The 19,001-nt window shown below is 40.0% G+C and overlaps 1 protein-coding gene across 3 annotated transcripts in view; it reads left to right on the top strand.

Annotated features, from left to right (window-relative positions):
• RELN (reelin) overlaps positions 1–19,001 on the top strand; it is a 532,794-nt gene that overhangs the window by 431,773 nt on the left and 82,020 nt on the right. For all 3 annotated transcript variants that reach the window (XM_040472867.1, XM_040472866.1, XM_040472865.1), the window contains exons 30-38: positions 332–539; positions 1,866–1,942; positions 8,529–8,687; positions 8,874–9,062; positions 9,572–9,845; positions 12,558–12,698; positions 12,804–12,981; positions 16,344–16,428; positions 17,269–17,451. In XM_040472867.1, the coding sequence (XP_040328801.1) occupies positions 332–539; positions 1,866–1,942; positions 8,529–8,687; positions 8,874–9,062; positions 9,572–9,845; positions 12,558–12,698; positions 12,804–12,981; positions 16,344–16,428; positions 17,269–17,451 (1,494 nt within the window). The remainder of the gene's footprint in view (positions 1–331; positions 540–1,865; positions 1,943–8,528; positions 8,688–8,873; positions 9,063–9,571; positions 9,846–12,557; positions 12,699–12,803; positions 12,982–16,343; positions 16,429–17,268; positions 17,452–19,001) is intronic.

Here is a 19,001-nt window from a genome sequence, read left to right as displayed (position 1 = left end):
TGATAGAAGGACAGCAAAGGAACACATTTTATTGTGGACAAAATCTATCTGCCAGTTTGCACAACTCCTCTGAGTAGCAAGAACCCTGGAAATGTGTGGTTCCCAGTGTCTCTCTACTAAGGAATAAAAAATGATAGAGGTGGAATAGTGTTTTGTAATGATAGTAGTGATGGCTGTACTTCAGACAGACAATTGTGAGATACAGATTCCCATGTGGCTTCTTTCCCCTAACACCTGTGGGAATGCTTCTTTAGCCCGGGCTCTGAATGTACCTTCTAATGTTTCATGATTTCAACAAAGCCTCTCTCCTGTGTATTTGTTTTCTTGGAAGCTGCACAAGGAACCTGTGTGTCTAATGTCCCTAATCACAGTGAGATGTTCGATAGGTTTGAGGGGAAGCTCAGCCCTCTGTGGTATAAGATAACTGGAGGCCAGGTTGGAACTGGCTGTGGAACACTGAATGATGGCAGATCTCTCTACTTCAATGGCCCCGGGAAAAGGGAAGCAAGGACTGTCCCTCTGGACACCAGGAGTATCAGGTGAATAGTTTATTGGTACACTTCTCCATGAAGATTCACCATGCCTTGTGGTCAAACCTAAAACATCTGTTATCCTATTGAGGACTTACATAATAAGGTTTCTCTCTATATATTTTGATATTTAAAAATGAAGTATAACTTCAACTCCATAATAAAATAGTTTCTGCAAAATGTATACCACAATTCATTAACCAGCCTACAGACATCACCAAAGTCTGTGTGTCTAATGTATGTCAGCTTGGTTGTCTAAAGTTCATCGTTACTATGAAGACTATTTGATATTATTTTCATATATGCCAGGTGAAACAAGGATTTTTTTTCAACTTTAAATTTTGTGTCTGAAAATGATACATTCTGTTTATCGAAGTGTATTTGTATTCACTTATTAAAAACTGTCCCAGGGGCACCTGACCGGCTCAGTTGGTAGAGCATCCGACTCTTGATCTCAGGTTGTGAGGTCAAGCCCCATATTGGGTGTGGAGCCCTCTAAAAATACTAATAATAATAATAAAATAAAAATAAAAACTGCTCCTGAAATTTAAAATACCTATACTGACACCTACTGGTAAAATAAAGAACTGCTTAGTTTTAAGGTCAAATGAAATAGTAGCACACCTAAAATAAAACTGTGCTTTTTGTATTACTATAAATTAAATTATTTGAGAATCAGAAGAAGGGAAGCAGAAGAAATATTTTAAGCTTATAGGCCTTGTCCTCACTAAAATCTGGGGTTCTATGTCACGTTTTTTCTGCCTTCAGTCTCATTCCCTTTCCTGTCACAGTGGGCTCCTGTCAGGTAGGCCTTCTCTGTTGGTTTACTATGGATGGAGGGCTAATTTACATCACACTGAGTGAGTGTCAGCTGTGAAAAATTAAACCATCCAAGTCTAAGTCGGCAGTATAAGTAATTATGTGGCCTTAAACTAATGCAGCATTTGGCTTCTTAATGTTAGTTTTTTCTTCATCCTGAATTTCCAAGAATAGTATGATCTCAATCTAAGGAATGACCATTTCAGTGATTTCACTAAATTATGCCAGACTGTCACAATGAAGTAAAGTTCAACTGTTTCCTTTTGTTTAAATCATTGTTGCAGAATAAAATTAATGGTTGTTAGGAAACTTTTTAAAATGCTTATAGAATTAACTTGCTACATAATCTATGCAGCTTCTGATTTTCATATGCCCTTTGTGTTTAAAAGTAACATTTCAGAATTACAGAATTTTTTTTTAAATTTTCTATGTCAAAACACAGAAGGTTAAATCTCTTCTGAACTTACCTATTTATGAATAAACTGAAGTTTGGGTTTTTGGGGTTTTTTTCACCAGACTCGTTCAGTTTTATATACAAATTGGAAGCAAAACTTCAGGGATTACCTGCATCAAACCAAGAGCTAGAAATGAAGGTAAGTTGCTATATTTCTATAGAAATTATAGTTAGTATTGGCACATTAGTGTTTTTTCTTCCCAAAGTTTGGCCAGGATTTTGCAAACTGAGACTCTTTCTCTTCTCTTTTCCATCATTAAATGAGTAGCTGCATGGAGCCATGATGTCTTAGGTTCCTCATCTAGATCCTTAAGCCTGAAAAGCTCATGGATCCTATCAGAGTCTATTTGTTTTAAGGAATGCAATTCCTTTATAACTTTCAATAGGAAGAAAAAGAGACTTTTACATTTAGTGCGGGGCTAGAAGTTTTTGCATAGGGTGTTATTTACTGAATGCAGATCAGACCCTGGCCATGGCCATAAACATTCTGGGGGTACTAGCATACTTTGGTAGAAGGAGCAGTTCTTGGTAAGGATAAACATTAACTTTTCCTGAGCACCTGATATATGCAAGGCACTATTCCAAGTGTTTTATCTGTTAATTCATTTAATCTCCGTCATACCTCTTTGCCATAGGTACTGTTAGTCCAGTTTTACAGATAGAGAAACTGAGACACAAGCAGGTCAAGCAACTTACCCAAGATCATGCAGTCAGTAAGTGAATGAGCAGGGATTCAAACCACTGATGCACATTCCAGAATGGATGTCTTAACCTCCTGCACACTGCTTCTCTCCTTGCCCAGAACTCCACTTCTCTAGGCATCCGTACCATCTCCTGCCTCAGTGGTTCAGTTCTGAAAAAAATGCAAAAGGCCCGTAACATATATAAGTGGCCTCCAGGAGCTCTGCGAGTAGGATGGGATCCTTAAGGAACCCAAATATGAGTTTCCCTAATACAAAATCTGTGGGCTTCTCAGAAGGGTCCTCCTACAAACCTTGATCTCATGAAAGGCACATAAAGAGTTTTGTAGTATGAAAGTTTATTATCTCAGGCATGACTGTATAAGACATATTGGCTTAGGGGCACCTGGGTGGCTCAGTCGGTTGAGCATCTGACTTCGGCTCAGGTCATGATCTCATGGTTTGTGAGTTCGAGCCCTGCATTGGGCTCTGTGCTGACAGCTTGGAGCCTGGAGCCTGCTTCGGATTCTGTGTCTCCTTCTCTCTCTGCCCCTTTCCCACTCATGCTCTGTCTCTCTCTGTCTCTCAAAAATGAATAAATGTTAAAAAAAAAAAAGTAAAATAAAAAACATATTGGCTTAAACTGTACCTGTGAGTCCATGGAGCTAGTGATAGCTCTAATGGTCAATCCTAAATGTCCTTGGCCATGTCACCACTAACTGAGATGTTTCATGACGTTTTCTGAGTATCTCAGTACTTTTAGTCTAGTAATTATCCAGATTGTATATTTACTGAAACATCTGTAGATGCTTCTGTAAAAGTTTCTGTAGAGGTAAAAGTTTCTTTAAAAGTTTAGAACGTTTTACAGACCATTTTGCATTCCCTAATCTCTTCAACAAAGATTTATTCAAGAATCTGCTCTAAGCCACGTCCATTCTAGGCTGTGGATACAGTGTCTCCAATCATGTGACACGTTATTCAAGATATGCTAGGTTATGGTGCAATAAGGAACAACCCTTTAAATCTCAGTGGGTTAAAACAGTAAGATTTCTCCTTAGTGCTACATTTTCATTGAGGCTCATCTGAGGTCCTCATTCCAACATGCAGGACAAGCTTCTGCTGGGTAGATTCTAGGTGTTGCCAACCATGTGGCAGAGAGAAAGAGACAGTGTGGTGAAGGGGACCCCAAGTCCAAACCACCAAGTGCCAGAAGCGGAAGAAGCCCTGACCAGAGCAGACAAAAGCCCCGTCCATAGGGACACTTCCATTTTAGTGAGAAGAATCAGAAAATAGACAATAAAGAAAAGAAATAAGCAAGATGTTAAATTGACAGGCTGGACAGAAATAAATCACCTGAAGAGATGGCCAGTTGTTGATGGGGAGATTTGATTTAGATAGAGTGATCTGGGAGGGGGCTCACTGAGGAAGTGACATTTAAACTGAAATCTAAAGGATGAAAAGGAGGCAGCACAGGATGAGCTCAGGGCAAGTTTTCCAAGTCAGAAGAAACAGCAAAGGCCAGTAGAAAAGAATTCTTATGTTGGAGAACAGAAAGAAGGCTAGTGTGGGGGTGACTGGGTGTCTCAGTTGAACATCCGATTTCGGCTCAGGTCATAATCTCATGGTTCATGAGTTCGAGCCCACGTTGGGCTCCCTGCTGTCAGCACAGAGCTCGCTTCAGATCCTCTGTCCCCCCCCCTCTACCCCTCCCCCACTTGTGCACGCTCTGTCAAAAATAAATAAAACATTAAAAAAACAGTTTAAGAGGAAGAAAGAAAGGGAGGGAGGGAGGGAGGGAGAAAGAGATGAAGGAAGGAAGGAAGGAAGGAAGGAAGGAAGGAAGGAAGGAAGGAAGGAAGGAAGGAAGGAAGGAAGGAGGCTAGTGTGGCTTGGAACTCCTGGAGATGAGGGGCAGAAGTCCTGTTGTGCAGAGGGCCTTGCTAGCCATGGTAAGGAGATGGGGTCTGAATCCATGCATCTTGGACACCAGCTGAGGGCCCTTAGCCCAGGCAATGACATAATCTTATGTAAATTTTTACAAGATCGCCCTACAGAAATAACAAGTAGTTCAAAACACGTGACTATTTATGGAACACGTTCTCTGTCCCCGGGGCACAGGCAGGAGCTTTGAGGGCTGCAGAGGAAGACAGGGTCCCGTCCTCAAGACCTTATTTCCTGATTGGAGAGGTAGAGCTTTTTAACATTTTCTTTAATCTTGGTAATAAATAAAATTACTGTAAAATACTTGGTGGTTGGAACAGTGTAGCAATTGTGTGTATGACTCTTCTGAAAATCACAGATCCGTATCCCTATGTGTATATGAACTTTAAAGAGGAGAACTGACCAGAGTATTCTGGGAAGCATCCGCTTGTCATAGACATGAAAGTTCTGCTCTACACTTAGCCTCTGACCACGAGTGCTGTTGCCTCAGGGCAGATTCCCTTAAGATCCTTTTAGCAACAAGCAACTTTTCTTAATTTGCTCTTGAGCCATTTTCTTAAACTCATTGCTAGCCTTGTAATTGACACCCCACAGGCGTTTCTAGGCCTTGTCTGGAAAACAGGTTGTTAAAATGTAAATCTGCCTAAATCCTTGAACAAATCTCTTCCAGTTGATGAAAGTAAAGATTTTTTACTTACTCAAGCTGAAGCATTAATTTACATATTTGGAATTAAAATCAAAATTAGGCTATTTTCAATAAGACTGGGCAGAACGCAGATGGAGTTGTAATTTAAAAAGAGAAATGTTGTACATGCCGAAAACACTCAGTAGATGAGCTAAAATGGCTTGGTTTTTTTTTTTTCAGATGTGCCATGTGTCAGATGACACAGCTAATGGGGCTCAACAATTTACATAAAGTATAGATACTGCTGTTTCCCTTTCTTGCATTCCTTCATTCTTTCATACTTCTCTGGAAGGCACTCCTTTATTGTCCTTTGGGATTGGGCCCTAATCCTAGACTTTCTTGTGACCCTCCTAAAAAAGCAAATGAGGAGAAGGATTGTAAGCAGAAACCAAATGGAATATGGACCCCTTGAGTCATGCTTCTCATTGATACCTGAATCCTCTAGGAAGCTTCAAAATGTAGGTTCTGATTCAGCAGAACTGGGTTAGTATAAATTTCTCCAAGACTGAGTGGCTTAGAGCAACAAACATTAGTTATCTTCTCATTTCTGTGAGTTGGGAATTCAGGAACAGCTTAGCTGTGTGGCTCTGGCTCAGGATCTTCCATAAAGTTGCATACAAGATAAAAGCCAGGAGGGGGGCAGTCATCTAAAGACCCAACCAGGGTTGGAGGATCTATTTCCAAGATGCTCATTTACATGGCTGTTTGGCAAGCGGCCTCAGTTTCTCACTGTGTGAACCTGTCCCTTGGCTGTTTGAGTGTCCCCTATTACCCGTCAGCTAGCTTTCCTCAGAGCAAGAGATCCATGAGAGAGATCAAGGAAGAAAGCCCAATGCTTTTTATGGCCTAGTGTCAAAAGTCAGACACTGTCATTCCTACCATATTCTGCTTATTACATGTAAGTTACTAAGTCCAATGGCACACACACACAGAAAAGGAGAATTAAGCTCCACTCTTTGAAGGGAAGAGTGTCAAAGAATTTGTGGACATGTTTTAACCACCACAGGTAAAGCCTGTTCCCAGCTGATACAGGTGCTGGTCCTGAGACCATAGTTGAGTAGAGGGTATTAGAAAGGACCAGCCAGTGAGATTTTATTCTCATGATGCTTCCTTTCTGGTACTGTAATCTGCCTTCTGAATAGGTCACCCCTCAGACAGATGACTGTCTAAATTATTCTCTCTCTCCCTCTCTCTCTCATCTAATTAAATGTAAACCCTGTCAACACAAATTAATAACCACAAGAAAAACTAAATTTTGAAGTGTCCGCTCTTTCACCCAAAATCACATTAAAAGCCAATAGGACATATTTTGAGCAAACATCAAGGGTTAGGGGCGAGAGTTTTGTCAGCCATTCCTCAACTTAACTAGAATAAAGACCAGAAACAGACTACCTGCCATTTTCTTCATGAACTTTAGTTGACTCTCTTCCTCCAATACATGCATCTACAGCCACCCACTGAAGCTCTAACTGCCAATCTAACTACACCTGTATACATCACGCTCTCTCCCCAAAGATTTCCTCTTCTTTGTGCTATTTTTATGCTCTCGTTAAAAATGATGATATCTATTTTAAATATGGTAAGATTAATTTTCCCGAGATTTCTCATTTTTTGCATATTAGTCATTGTTGTTCCTGGCATCATTCCTTGTCAGATGTGGTGACAATAAATCCATGTGCAATCAATTAGCCTTAAAAGGCTTTCTTCTGGTTCTATATTTTATCCTAATAGTTCCTGAAACTTAGTTTTAGTAAACTCTTAGTTGTTCAGCATGATAAAAGGATTAAGAAATTCCTATCAGTCAATAATGTAGAAATTAAAAAGTTATTGTATGTACCATTAATGATTTAAAATCTTCTAGGGCTCCTGGGTGGCTCAGTCCGTTAAGTGTCCGACTCTTGGTTTTGTCTCAGTTCACACAATTCGTGGGTTCAATCCCCACATCGGGCTCTGCATTGATGATGCAGAGCCTACTCGGATTCTCTCTCTCCCTCTCTCTCTCTCTGCCCCTCCCCCACTCATGCACATGTGTGTGTGCATTCTCTCTCAAAATAAGTAAACTTTAAAGCTTTCCAAAAAGGTTAAGGTATTACAAAATTAGTATAACAAATACAACTTTACCAAACATAATTTCTATGAATACCCAGAAAGTATTTTGGTATCCCCCATCATAATTATAAATATGCAGTCTTAGGAACAGTTATGGGATAGACAATTAGATAGATGCAGGAAAGCCATCTACCCTTTCCATCAATAACAATAGATGGATAGATGGATGGATGGATAGACGGATGGATAGATAGATAGATAGATAGATAGATAGATAGATACCCTGTTGATTCCTGCCATTTCATCATTAGCAATTTTTTTTTTTTTGCATCCAACCTTACCCTTTCCCCATGTCCTCTTTTAAAATAGAAAAGTTTGGGGCGCCTGGGTGGCGCAGTCGGTTAAGCGTCCGACTTCAGCCAGGTCACGATCTCGCGGTCCGTGAGTTCGAGCCCCGCGTCAGGCTCTGGGCTGATGGCTCAGAGCCTGGAGCCTGTTTCCGATTCTGTGTCTCCCTCTCTCTCTGACCCTCCCCCGTTCATGCTCTGTCTCTCTCTGTCCCAAAAATAAATAAACGTTGAAAAAAAAATTTTTTTTTTAAAAATAAAATAGAAAAGTTTCCAGAAGAGGTAACAGGGGCAGCACATGTCGTCCGTAACTTTAATGAGCAGGTCCATAAATCATGTCACTTTGGCAACAGGTGAAGGGGTGTTGGGTAGATGGAGTGGGTGAACAGGGGAAGGGTGACCCAGAAAGGAAGACAGAACTAACATTGGAGGGGAGTGAATTTTCTGCTTTGCTATTTAGTAAATGACTTCATTTCAGCTTCAGTAACTAAAGTCTGACAAAGTATGAAGTGCCAGTAAAAGGATCTTTCTGTTGAATAGAATTTCAGATTGGGCCATGCTTACTTACTGTCTGTGCTTCGGCAGAAAAAAACACTACTTGATTTTGTGCCGAGGAGATTGAGATATTTCTTCTGAGTGTATAATAATGATATGAGACTTGGTAATGTTCAGGACAGAATCTAAAATTCAAATGCATGATCTGGAGTGGATTTTTACAACCCCCTTACCAACCTACTCATCACTCATACAGAGCTGAGTAGTCTTTTAAAAAGCTTATGGTTTTGTTTTTTGGGTTTTTTTCTCTCTATTTCCTGGGAGTTGGTGCATTAGAAACTGTCAAGGAATTGATGAGCCTTCAGGTCTACTAATTCATTCCTTGGAAGTTAGATGAATGTGCACTCATTCTATGAGATGCAATTTGAAGTTTCTGCTGCAGTCTTGCCATTTAAAAAATACTGTTCCTTGCCTTTTTTGCCTCTGGGAAAGCTGTCCAAGTAACTGGATTTATGTCTTTTAACTCAGGGCTTGTTGTTCAGTATTCAAATGACAACGGCATACTCTGGCATTTGCTTCGAGAGTTGGACTTCATGTCATTTCTGGAACCACAGATCATTTCCATTGACCTGCCACGGGAGGCAAAGACCTCCGCTACAGCTTTTCGATGGTGGCAACCCCAACACGGCAAGTTACTACTCACCCCACCCTTCCTGGTAGCATTGAGAACACACAGTTAAAGCTGCATTGTGCTATATGCTTCTTAATTTGCTTTCAGTTTCTAGACAATATGATTTAAAATCACAATCATAAAGGTATTCATATTGCTCTGTAATAAACCTTCTCTAACTGCCTTTATTCATCTGATTGCAGGCAAGCATTCAGCCCAGTGGGCCTTGGATGATGTCCTTATAGGAATGAATGACAGCTCTCAAACTGGGTTTCAGGACAAATTTGATGGCTCCATAGATTTGCAAGCCAGCTGGTACCGAATACAAGGAGGTCAAGTCGGCATTGACTGTCTCTCTATGGATACTGCTCTGATATTCACTGAAAACATAGGTATATATTTTCACCAGATAAGGGGAGAATATTTAATTAACTAGAGGACTAAATGAACTAAAACCCAAGAGGAGCCTGTCTAATGCAAAACTTTGTACATAACTGCCTGTGCTGGGGGAGACCCTTGGGGACAAAAGGAGTTGGATTGACCTCTACTACAACTCAGTGCATTCAGTGGCAGCCTGCGTTAGAACTGTCCTTCATGTGTGATCTAAGGTTTCTTGAAAGCAGAGCAAAACATCTCTATCTGAAGACATTCCCATGTTTCATAATTCGCAGAATTGCAGATGTAAGACTCTTCAAGGTGGTAACGCTTTTCAAATTAGCAGCCTGCCATATGTCCAAGTCTAGGCTAACCCAAATAACAACAGTTAATTGGGAGATAAAAAGTCACTTCAGATAAGACATGGTTTTCATTTGCTATTGAAAGTGTTCATTACAAGCACAGATGCCAAATAAGCAAAGAGAGAACAATTATGTGCTACCATTAAACTCTTCCTTTTTTGTAGGAAAACCTCGTTATGCTGAGACCTGGGACTTCCACGTGTCAGCCTCGACCTTCTTGCAGTTTGAAATGAGCATGGGGTGTAGCAAGCCCTTCAGCGACGCCCACAGTGTGCAGCTCCAGTATTCTCTAAACAATGGCAGGGACTGGCATCTCGTCACTGAAGAGTGTGTTCCTCCAACCATTGGCTGTCTGCACTACACAGAAAGTTCCGTTTACACCTCAGAAAGATTCCAGAACTGGAAGCGAATCACTGTCTACCTTCCCCTCGCCACCATGTGAGAATTGTTGTTTGGCTTCATGTCAGAACTTTATTTTTTTTTATATATATATGAAATTTATTGTCAAATTGGTTTCCATACAACACCCAGTGCTCATCCCAAAAGGTGCCCTCCTCAATACCCATCACCCACCCTCTCCTCCCTCCCACCCCCCATCAACCCTCAGTTTGTTCTCAGTTTTTAACAGTCTCTTATGCTTTGGCTCTCTCCCACTCTAACCTCTTTTTTTTTTTTTTCCTTCCCGTGTCAGAACTTTAGATTCCTGTCACCTAATTTGAAAATAATTGCAATTCTACTTGGCAATTCTATTACTCTCTCATGATAATTATGTGTGGGGTATGCCAGAGGAGGAAAAACAAGTAAAGGCACAAGGTGCTATGGGTTGAGATTTTTTTTTTTTTGAATGTAGTGAATGAGTTCCAAAAGTTTTACAGGTCTCAACTTTTCCTTGGGAACATGAAGCCTGCCCACCAGATTGACTTGTAAAAATGGGTTCTGTGCTGCTGTAAAAATAAGTATCTACCCAATAGCCCCAGAGTGATACTTGTTCACGTCAAGCAGTATGTAAAGTCACATACATATGGAAGAGTACCCTTAGTTTCTTTCTTTTCATTCTCAATACCACAGTAGGAATAAAAAATTGGTTCCTTTGGAACACTCTTATGTTTTTTATCTTTCTTCCCCTCCCTGGCATGTTTCAGATCACTGTCAGGAGTTGTATGAGGGCTTACAGCAGGCTTCCACTTTGGGGGTTTAGGCATTTGGGTGATTTGGGGATCTTTCTAGGAACCAATGTGCACTGTGGTGGCTGGTTAGAGATTGTGCCATCCTGGGACTGCTTCCCTTGGATTCCTGCCTCTCCCCGCCACTACTACATTCTGAATGACAGGCAAGTTGGCCTCTGCAGGCTGCATTTGCCAGCTTCCTGCATCGGCTGGCTTCCTGATAGATGTAATGGCAGACACTGGCAGGATAATCAGAGCAGAAAGAGAGATAAACCAGGACATTCCTCCCCCTTCCCTTTCTGTGTCAAGTGCATCTTGGCCAACTTCAGTGGCTCCAGCTCCCTGGAGATAGCCCTCCATGTAACCCTGGCCTCTGGGCACCAGCAACCATGTCTGCTCCCTCTGCCCCTCCAGCTTGGACTGGTAGTGGACTCCTGACTTTGCTCAACTCTGGTTTCCTCACCCACCCCTGTTGGCTTCTCAGCTCTGGCACTAACTATGCCTCCAGTTCCCTGTGTTAAATTCTCTCTATATCAAATACTTATAGTGGTTCCCATTTAGCTGATTCAATTTTGATTCAGAGATGCACAACTAAGTGGCAGGAAAAAAATGCAGGAAACCAAAGCATTTCATTGTTTAACCTAAAATGGTTTCCTCTGGACCCTCAGAGCTTTAACAAGTGCTTATCTGTAACTCATTTATTCACTTTATTTTTATTCCACAAACATTTATTGAATATCTGTTATGTTTTAGAACACTGATACAGAATGAATAAGTCTACGCCAGGATCCAAATATATTATTTAAGATAACATACATCTAAGCGGTTGTTTATGATATAAAATGGTGACCATGATAATAGGGATTTTATTGAAACACAGTGGGGTACTACCTAAGTGAGTTTTGGGGGAGTTGAGAGAGATTCCTGGAGGAGCCAGTGTGTGAACTGAATAAGCGAGTAGAGCTTGTCCAGGTGAAAAGGGTTCGTGGAAAGGCATTTATGCTTTGTAAGCCAAAACAAAATCCCAAAGACCAGAAAAAGCTTGAGCTGATGGGGAAATTCAAGGATTCGGTATTGCTGGAGTATAATTATGAGGCAAGAAACGGGGAAAGATAAGACAAGGGAAGAGGTCAGATGATGAAGGGGACACGTATATGGGCCTAAGCCAGTTGGCCTTAACATTGTTCAAGCCACCATGCTGGCAGCCATGTTGCATTGAGGGAGTACTTGTGTAGGGGAAACAATAGCCCTTAAAATGTTACTATTGAAATTGTTCTTCAAGTAGACTGTGTTCCACATTCCAAATACCTAACAAAATTCTGTGCGATCTGTTCCTAAATGAGGGTCTGTGACTGCTGTTTGTTAAAGCTGCATATCTTTCTAGATAAGGTGATCTTCTGATAGTCTATTCCAAGTTGCATATTGCAAATATAAAAGAAAATACGGGAACGCCTCACATCATTCCCACCCTCAACTTTAGGGAGCTAGAACCCCAGGCACCAAAATGGAGGCAAAATATCCACGGGGCTTCCATTTTAGTGTCTCAGAAACCGTTTAGGGACAGTAGAACAGGGACCTCAAGGCAAGAACTTTATGAGATTCCAACTTTTCTCATGTGTATCATCTTTCATCTCTTTTCCCATCCTGAACAACAGTAAATGCCTGAAAGCAAAAATCAAAATCAGACACGCTGTTCGAACACAGAATAAATCGATAGTTTGAAATAACTTTCCCATCCCAGGTGCATTCAGAGACACTTGCATGGAAGAAAGGGTGAAATATTTAAAAAACACATTTTCTTCTACTCTCTTGCTGGTGGGTTCAGCAGGCAAGGGCACCCAGTACTTGGTATGAGAAGGGAGTATTTTGAAGTAAAGGAAATTGGAATGGGGAGGAGGGCTCTTCAAAGTGAAAGGAGAGTTAAAATAAATGTTCTCCTACTGTCAGGGTTGCTTGTCGAACCAAGTGTGTTTTCTTTGGTTAGATCTCCCAGGACCCGGTTCAGGTGGATTCAGTCCAACTACACCATGGGGGCAGACTCCTGGGCTATTGACAATGTTGTGCTGGCTTCAGGGTGCCCCTGGATGTGCTCAGGAAGAGGGATTTGCGATGCTGGACGCTGTGTGTAAGTCAATAAAACTGGCAGTTTCTTTCTTTACCCTGCAAAAATAAAAATGGCTTTTGAACTCATGACAAAGAATGCCTTTCCACCACTCCTTTTTTTTCTTAGGTGTGACCGGGGCTTTGGGGGAGCCTACTGTGTGCCCATGGTCCCCCTGCCCTCGATTCTTAAGGATGATTTCAACGGAAACCTACATCCCGACCTTTGGCCTGAAGTGTATGGTGCAGAGAGGGGGAATCTGAATGGCGAAACCATCAAATCTGGAACATCACTCATCTTTAAAGGGGTTAGATAAGATTCTGCTCCTCTACACTGCTACCAGAATTCCTTCCTCACACACTGCTCCACACAAATGCGTTCCTGAATCTTCTCAGATGATGCATAATTTTATACCTAGCCCGGACCATGTTTCCTCCTCTGTTCAGCACAGTCATTCTTTAGGATTAATTAGGCATAAAATCTTTCCTCTACTTTGATAATCAGACCTCCGTTACTTTCTGCTGGAATTATACACACACACACACACACACACACACACACACACACACACACATTATGCATATGCAGTTTCTAGAATCTTGACTTCTAGAATGTAGCAGTTTATGTGGTGTTGAATATATAACTTGCAGAATTGTAGGAACTGATTTTATAAAAGGTCTTTGCCATTTCCTTTCTTTTTCCCCCCTTTTCCTCCTGTTAATGGAGCCCTTTCATGACTTCAAGAAAGCCAAACTTGTGAGTCAAGTGACCTAGCATTCTCGGACATTGTTAGTATGTTTTTGTATTTCAACCTAGATGTCTGGTGAGAGAGACGTTAAGCAATTATGTGAAGCACTGTACCGGTTGGCACATCTTCCTGTGTGAATATATGCTTTATTGCATCTCCCAGCATGGGGAAATCAGCTGATCTAGATGTGCAAATGAAATCTTTAACAATAATCTGCATGGGTTTCTGTACAACCCTAATGATGAACACCTAATACTTAGAAAATTGGACACTCTGGAACTTTTTCAATTATAGCTGATAGATACTGCTTATCACCCTTGTTTGAATCCTGAACTCTTTTCAAGCTTGGATGAGAGAGAAAAAACCCTTAGGGGTTTGAGAGATTTATAAGTCCCTATGAGCTATGAGAGGGCAAAGAAATGGAGGTGGGACCCTTCAGGATGGAAACTACTGGTTTTTCTGTGTGTGTGTGTGTGTGTGTGTGTGTGTGTGTGTGCGTGCGTGCATGTTTGTGTGTTTTCAGTCTTGTCTGAGGCATTAGCTCTCATGACCACTGGCTCACTTCCCATCTGTTTGCAACAGGGACAAGACCAAAAAAGTGGAAGCCCTGAGACTTTTCATGATTTAAATATCTTTACCTGATAAATTTTTAAGTAATGGAATTAACCTGGTCCCTAGATCCTATAAAGGAGGAAGACACACGGTGTTTTCTATTTTCCCTTTAGCCATCCAAATGCAAGAGCAGCCAAGCATTATACGTGTTAGACATATTATCTATCAGCCCTGCAAGATGGAGAGAGGGCTCAGCATGTGCCATTCAGTAGCCTGCAGTTTGACCTAGAAAGGCATTCTTTCATAAAAAAGGAAATGATAGTACCTCTTTAATGTTTATAGATTCAGTAGCACTATCAGCTATTCAAATAGCTTGTTGGATACCAAAGAACTCCCACATTTAGCCCAAATGGATTAATGAATCCAGAAAAAGGATGAGAAAAGAAACCTATCTATGGGAGCTAGAATATACACAGGAGCAGGGCCTACAAGTTCCATCATGTAATTAATATCAAAGGCCGAACTATAAGCCGATACTGCAATCGTGAAACATACTTTCATGTAGGTCATGCCCACTTTCTACACAGTCTTTCCTACAAGATGCAACGTGAAATGGTCGTTTTATGGCTAATCTGTATTTGCCCACGGGAACCACTTTATCCTTAAATTCCATAATCAAGGGGGCAGAGTCATCATATTCTTCTAACTTACTGTTAGTAAGGGATCTTTATTAGCTGGATCTTTTTCATGGCAAAGCCATGGCAGAGCTTTTTCATGGCAAGTTGAAGAAGTCACCATTCCTCATAACCTCCACCTCTACATGGCACCAAGCTGTAAGACCCTTCAAGGCTTTGTGCTTATCAGAGTATGAGGGAGAGAGGAGAGACAGTGAGACATGAAGACTAGGCATTGATTAGATGCCACAGACTGATCAGGGCAGTGAGTTATTAGGATAAAAGAAAAACGAAGATTGGGAATAGAAGGATTTTCAAATGCAACCTTCAATCCTAGAAGCTTGAATCTATGCATTATAAAGTTCGGGGATACGTATGCATGCGGTTACTTTTTCATTACAGTATTAAATCATTCTCAAATTCTAAATTTAGCATTATCTGGCTTTCTTCTCCCCACAGCCAAAGATGATTTAATAAACCAAACACTAGTGTCCCATAAAGGGTGGAAGATAAGTTTCACAGTCTGACATATCTGGGTTTGAATTCTACCACTACTGCTTTTAAACTGTACAATCTTGAGCAAGTTACTTTCTCTGAGTACCAGTTTCCTTCTGTGCATCAGAAAGATAATAATTTCTTGCCCTTACAAGTTTATGTGTTTTAAAGAAGTGTCTATTTTAGAACCCAGCATGTTATAGACATTCAGTAATATGGTTGCCATGACAAAATTAGTTCTATTTAAAATTTTTAAGTTGTTGAGCATTGTGCTTTCTAGTAAATATTAAGAAAAAGAGGAAGAGTTTACTTTCTCTAGCTAAAATTACATTGGGTGTTTGTTAGTTGATAATTAAGAAATCCAGTGTCCATTCAGTATCACATAGCCCTATGTCGCCAAAGAGTCACTTCATTCAGAAGTCATAGCCAAGTAAGAAACTAAATAGTAATGCCTATTTGTACCTTAGGACATATGCATAGAGAAATTCTATTTTCCTGGCTGTCACTGCAGTGCTTTAAACACACGGAGAAAACAAGCTACAGAGCTGTCAATCCCAGGCAACCAGAAATAGTTAATTAGCAGAAAAAATTACCAAAGCTAATGTGATCGCTTTCTTTCTTCTTTGGCTTCTCTGCATGAACAGTTACAGCCGAAGCATGGGGACTTGCTTAGTTATGCCTTATTTAACTTGACCAACTGGAGGGTGTTGTGTCAGCCTGAATGAGAGCCTCCCAGGGCTGTCAGCATGCACAAAGGAGTAGTAAGTTCCTGAGACTCCTTGGAACACTGTAAAAGTTACCTATTAATTCCCAACTTCCAGCAGGCTCACTTGGCAGAGAATTTCCGTCTGATTCCTCATTACTCCTCTCATGGCATGCTGTGGTCAAAGGAGGCAACTTTTTTAAAAAGGCCTGTAGATATGTAATGCTATCATTTTTGCACTGCTTTTCATAAAAGTCACAGCAAAGCGTGGTTTAGAGTTGAGACAATGAAATTGTGTTCTGCAATCATAGGACATGAGAGCCTCAAGAAAGGGAAAATCATCAATTTTTCCTTTTGAACTGGGCCAAACATTGCTTCTTGATCATTACTTATATGTATCTATTACTTAGTTAATACAAGTTAAGTGTTTAAAAGTCAAAGGAAAATAATTTTGCAGATGAAATAAAGTTGCTTAACGTATATGTTGTTGTTTTCAGGAAGGACTGAGGATGTTTATTTCAAGAGATCTCGACTGTACCAATACTATGTATGTCCAGTTTTCACTTAGGTTTATAGCAAAAGGTAAGCTATTTCTATGGGTAGAATTCATTATTTCCCTTCAGAAGAACTCCCTCTTACCTTGCACAATTACTCCCCCACAAAGAAAAAATGGATTTGAGGCCCATAGATTCTCTTACATGGAAGAACTAACATAAACTTGAGTAAATAAACATTCACAAATGCGCTTCTATAATCTACGTTCATCTTAACATAAGGGTAAGGTAACTACTGATTTTGCAATAATTTCATATAGGTGTAGTAAGTAATCATGCTAGTTCTATGGTAAATTTATCATCATGTCCCTGAGTCTTTTTTCCACCACCACTTCCTAGGTGTAAGGATTTTATGTTTTAAAATTTTAACTTATGGAAATTTTGGATTTTCTTTGACAGATGTGAACCCAAAAGAGACAGCTCTTTGCCACTATGACCTTTCATATTAACTAAACCATTTTCTCGACAAATAATGCCATTTGGATATAATAAACTTTCAAGTTGATTTTTGCTTGTATCCTAAGATTTAAACATTTGACCTTTTTGTAAAATTGCGATGCCTGTAGAATCAAAATTTTCTGATGTAATATTTCCTAACTGAAATATAGAAAGAAATGTGTTCATATCTGAGAAAGAGAGAGATACTGTCATGTGAAAATCTAAGATCTGGTGTGCATTTTGAGATACATTCATACAGAAAGCCCCACCTGTCATAGCTTTAAGCTGCCTCCCAAGCATTTGGACTATAAAGCCTCTATGCAAATACAGGTCAGCTTATGCATCAATGCCCGAAGAATAGTCTCTTAGAACATACCACTTCCCCATTTTTATCACAATATGTTTTATGCCTGTGGTATCTTCTTTTTAGGTACCCCAGAGAGGTCTCACTCTATTCTATTACAATTCTCCATCAACGGGGGAATCACTTGGCTCCTAATGGATGAATTTTACTTCCCTCAAACAACAAACATACTTTTCATTAATGTCCCCTTGCCATATACTGCCCAAACCAACGCTACAAGATTCAGACTCTGGCAGCCTTATAATAATGGTAAGAATGCCCATGTTCTCCTATGATCAAAACTGACTGTGACCTTTTAACGTGTGTTTCTAAGATGTGGAGGGAGTGTTTGTCAACTGAGTGGTTTAGTTGTCCGTAACGCACATTTTGCATGCTTCCCTTTTGAGGCGTCTCAATGGACATTTAACTTTATATATCTTTATCACCTCTTTGTACTTGACTCATAAGTTCTCTTGCTAATGTAAATATAGCAAAAGCCTCTTACAGAGCTAAGGTTTTTAAAAAATAATTCAGCATTATCATTAGCCACTCATCAACTATAACTACATTCTTGCTAAATTCATTTAGGAATACATAGTTCTTCTGAATGTGGCATTTCAGTAGTGAGATAGAACAACATTGTAGCAAAATACCATGACAAAAACAGAGGGACTTACACCAAGCAGATAGTGGCTTAGATAAAATATTCTTATCACATACACTCGCTTCCGTGATAAGTTAAAGCACATGTATAATTTAATAGCATTTTCAAATGGTTACGGAAAATGATTTTACAAATTTGTAATGTTTTATTGCTTCCAATATTTCTATTAACTGCTGATTATAAAGGACCAGACTCTACCAAATCATGCATTTAATGGCCTGAGTAAGCATGGAGATATCACATTAAGCAGATTCTTTGCAGAGGTAACACAGAAATGGATAAGAAAACTGTACTGCTGTCTCTAAAATTTAACCTGAATATTTACTTTATAACTCACAAACCAAAGAAAAATGTAACTTATTATGAACAGTAAAAATAATCTTTTAAAATCACCAAATAAAAGTGGAAAGAAAGAAAGAAAGAAAGAAAGAAAGAAAGAAAGAAAGAGAAAAGAAAAAGAAAAAAATGTGGGAGTTTCACAGTCCAAAGGATCATTGTCTTCACGGTATGATTAGAATGCTTACCTGATTATTATTTTTATTTTTTAAATTTATTTTCAAGTTAGTTAACATACAGTGTAGTCTTGGCTTCAGGAATAGAACCCAGTGATTCATCTCTTAAGTGTGACACCCACTGCTCATCCTGAAAAGTGCCATCCTTAATGCTTGTCACCCATTTAAGCCACCCCCCCAACCTGCCCCTCCAGTTTGTTCTCTGTATTTAAGTCTCTCATTACCTGATTTTTCTTCACTGTTTTCACCAAATGGTTCCAAAACAAGAAAAGAGAAGACTACTTGAATTAGAACAGTGATAGATTTAGAGAGACGCATGTGACTTCATTTAAAACTACAGGCTCCTATTTCTAGATTCTTTGTTTTTATGGATTTTTTAAACCTTTTATTTATTTTTGAGAGACAGAGGGAGACAGAGCATGAGCCAGGGAAGGGCAGAGAGAGAGGGGGACACAGAATCTGAAGCAGGCTCCAGGCTCTGAGCTGTCAGCACAGAGCCCGATGCTGGGCTCAAACTCATGAACTATGAGATCATGACCTGAGCCGAAGTCGGACGCTTAATTGACTGAGCCACCAAGGTGCCCCTCTAGATGCTTCTATTTTATTTTATTTTATTTTATTTTATTTTATTTTATTTTATTTTA

Source organism: Herpailurus yagouaroundi, unplaced genomic scaffold (assembly GCF_014898765.1).
Source record: "Herpailurus yagouaroundi ecotype Mexico unplaced genomic scaffold, PumYag 100, whole genome shotgun sequence".
Lineage (NCBI taxonomy): Eukaryota > Metazoa > Chordata > Mammalia > Carnivora > Felidae > Herpailurus > Herpailurus yagouaroundi.
This window is presented reverse-complemented; position numbering and strand designations above follow the sequence as displayed.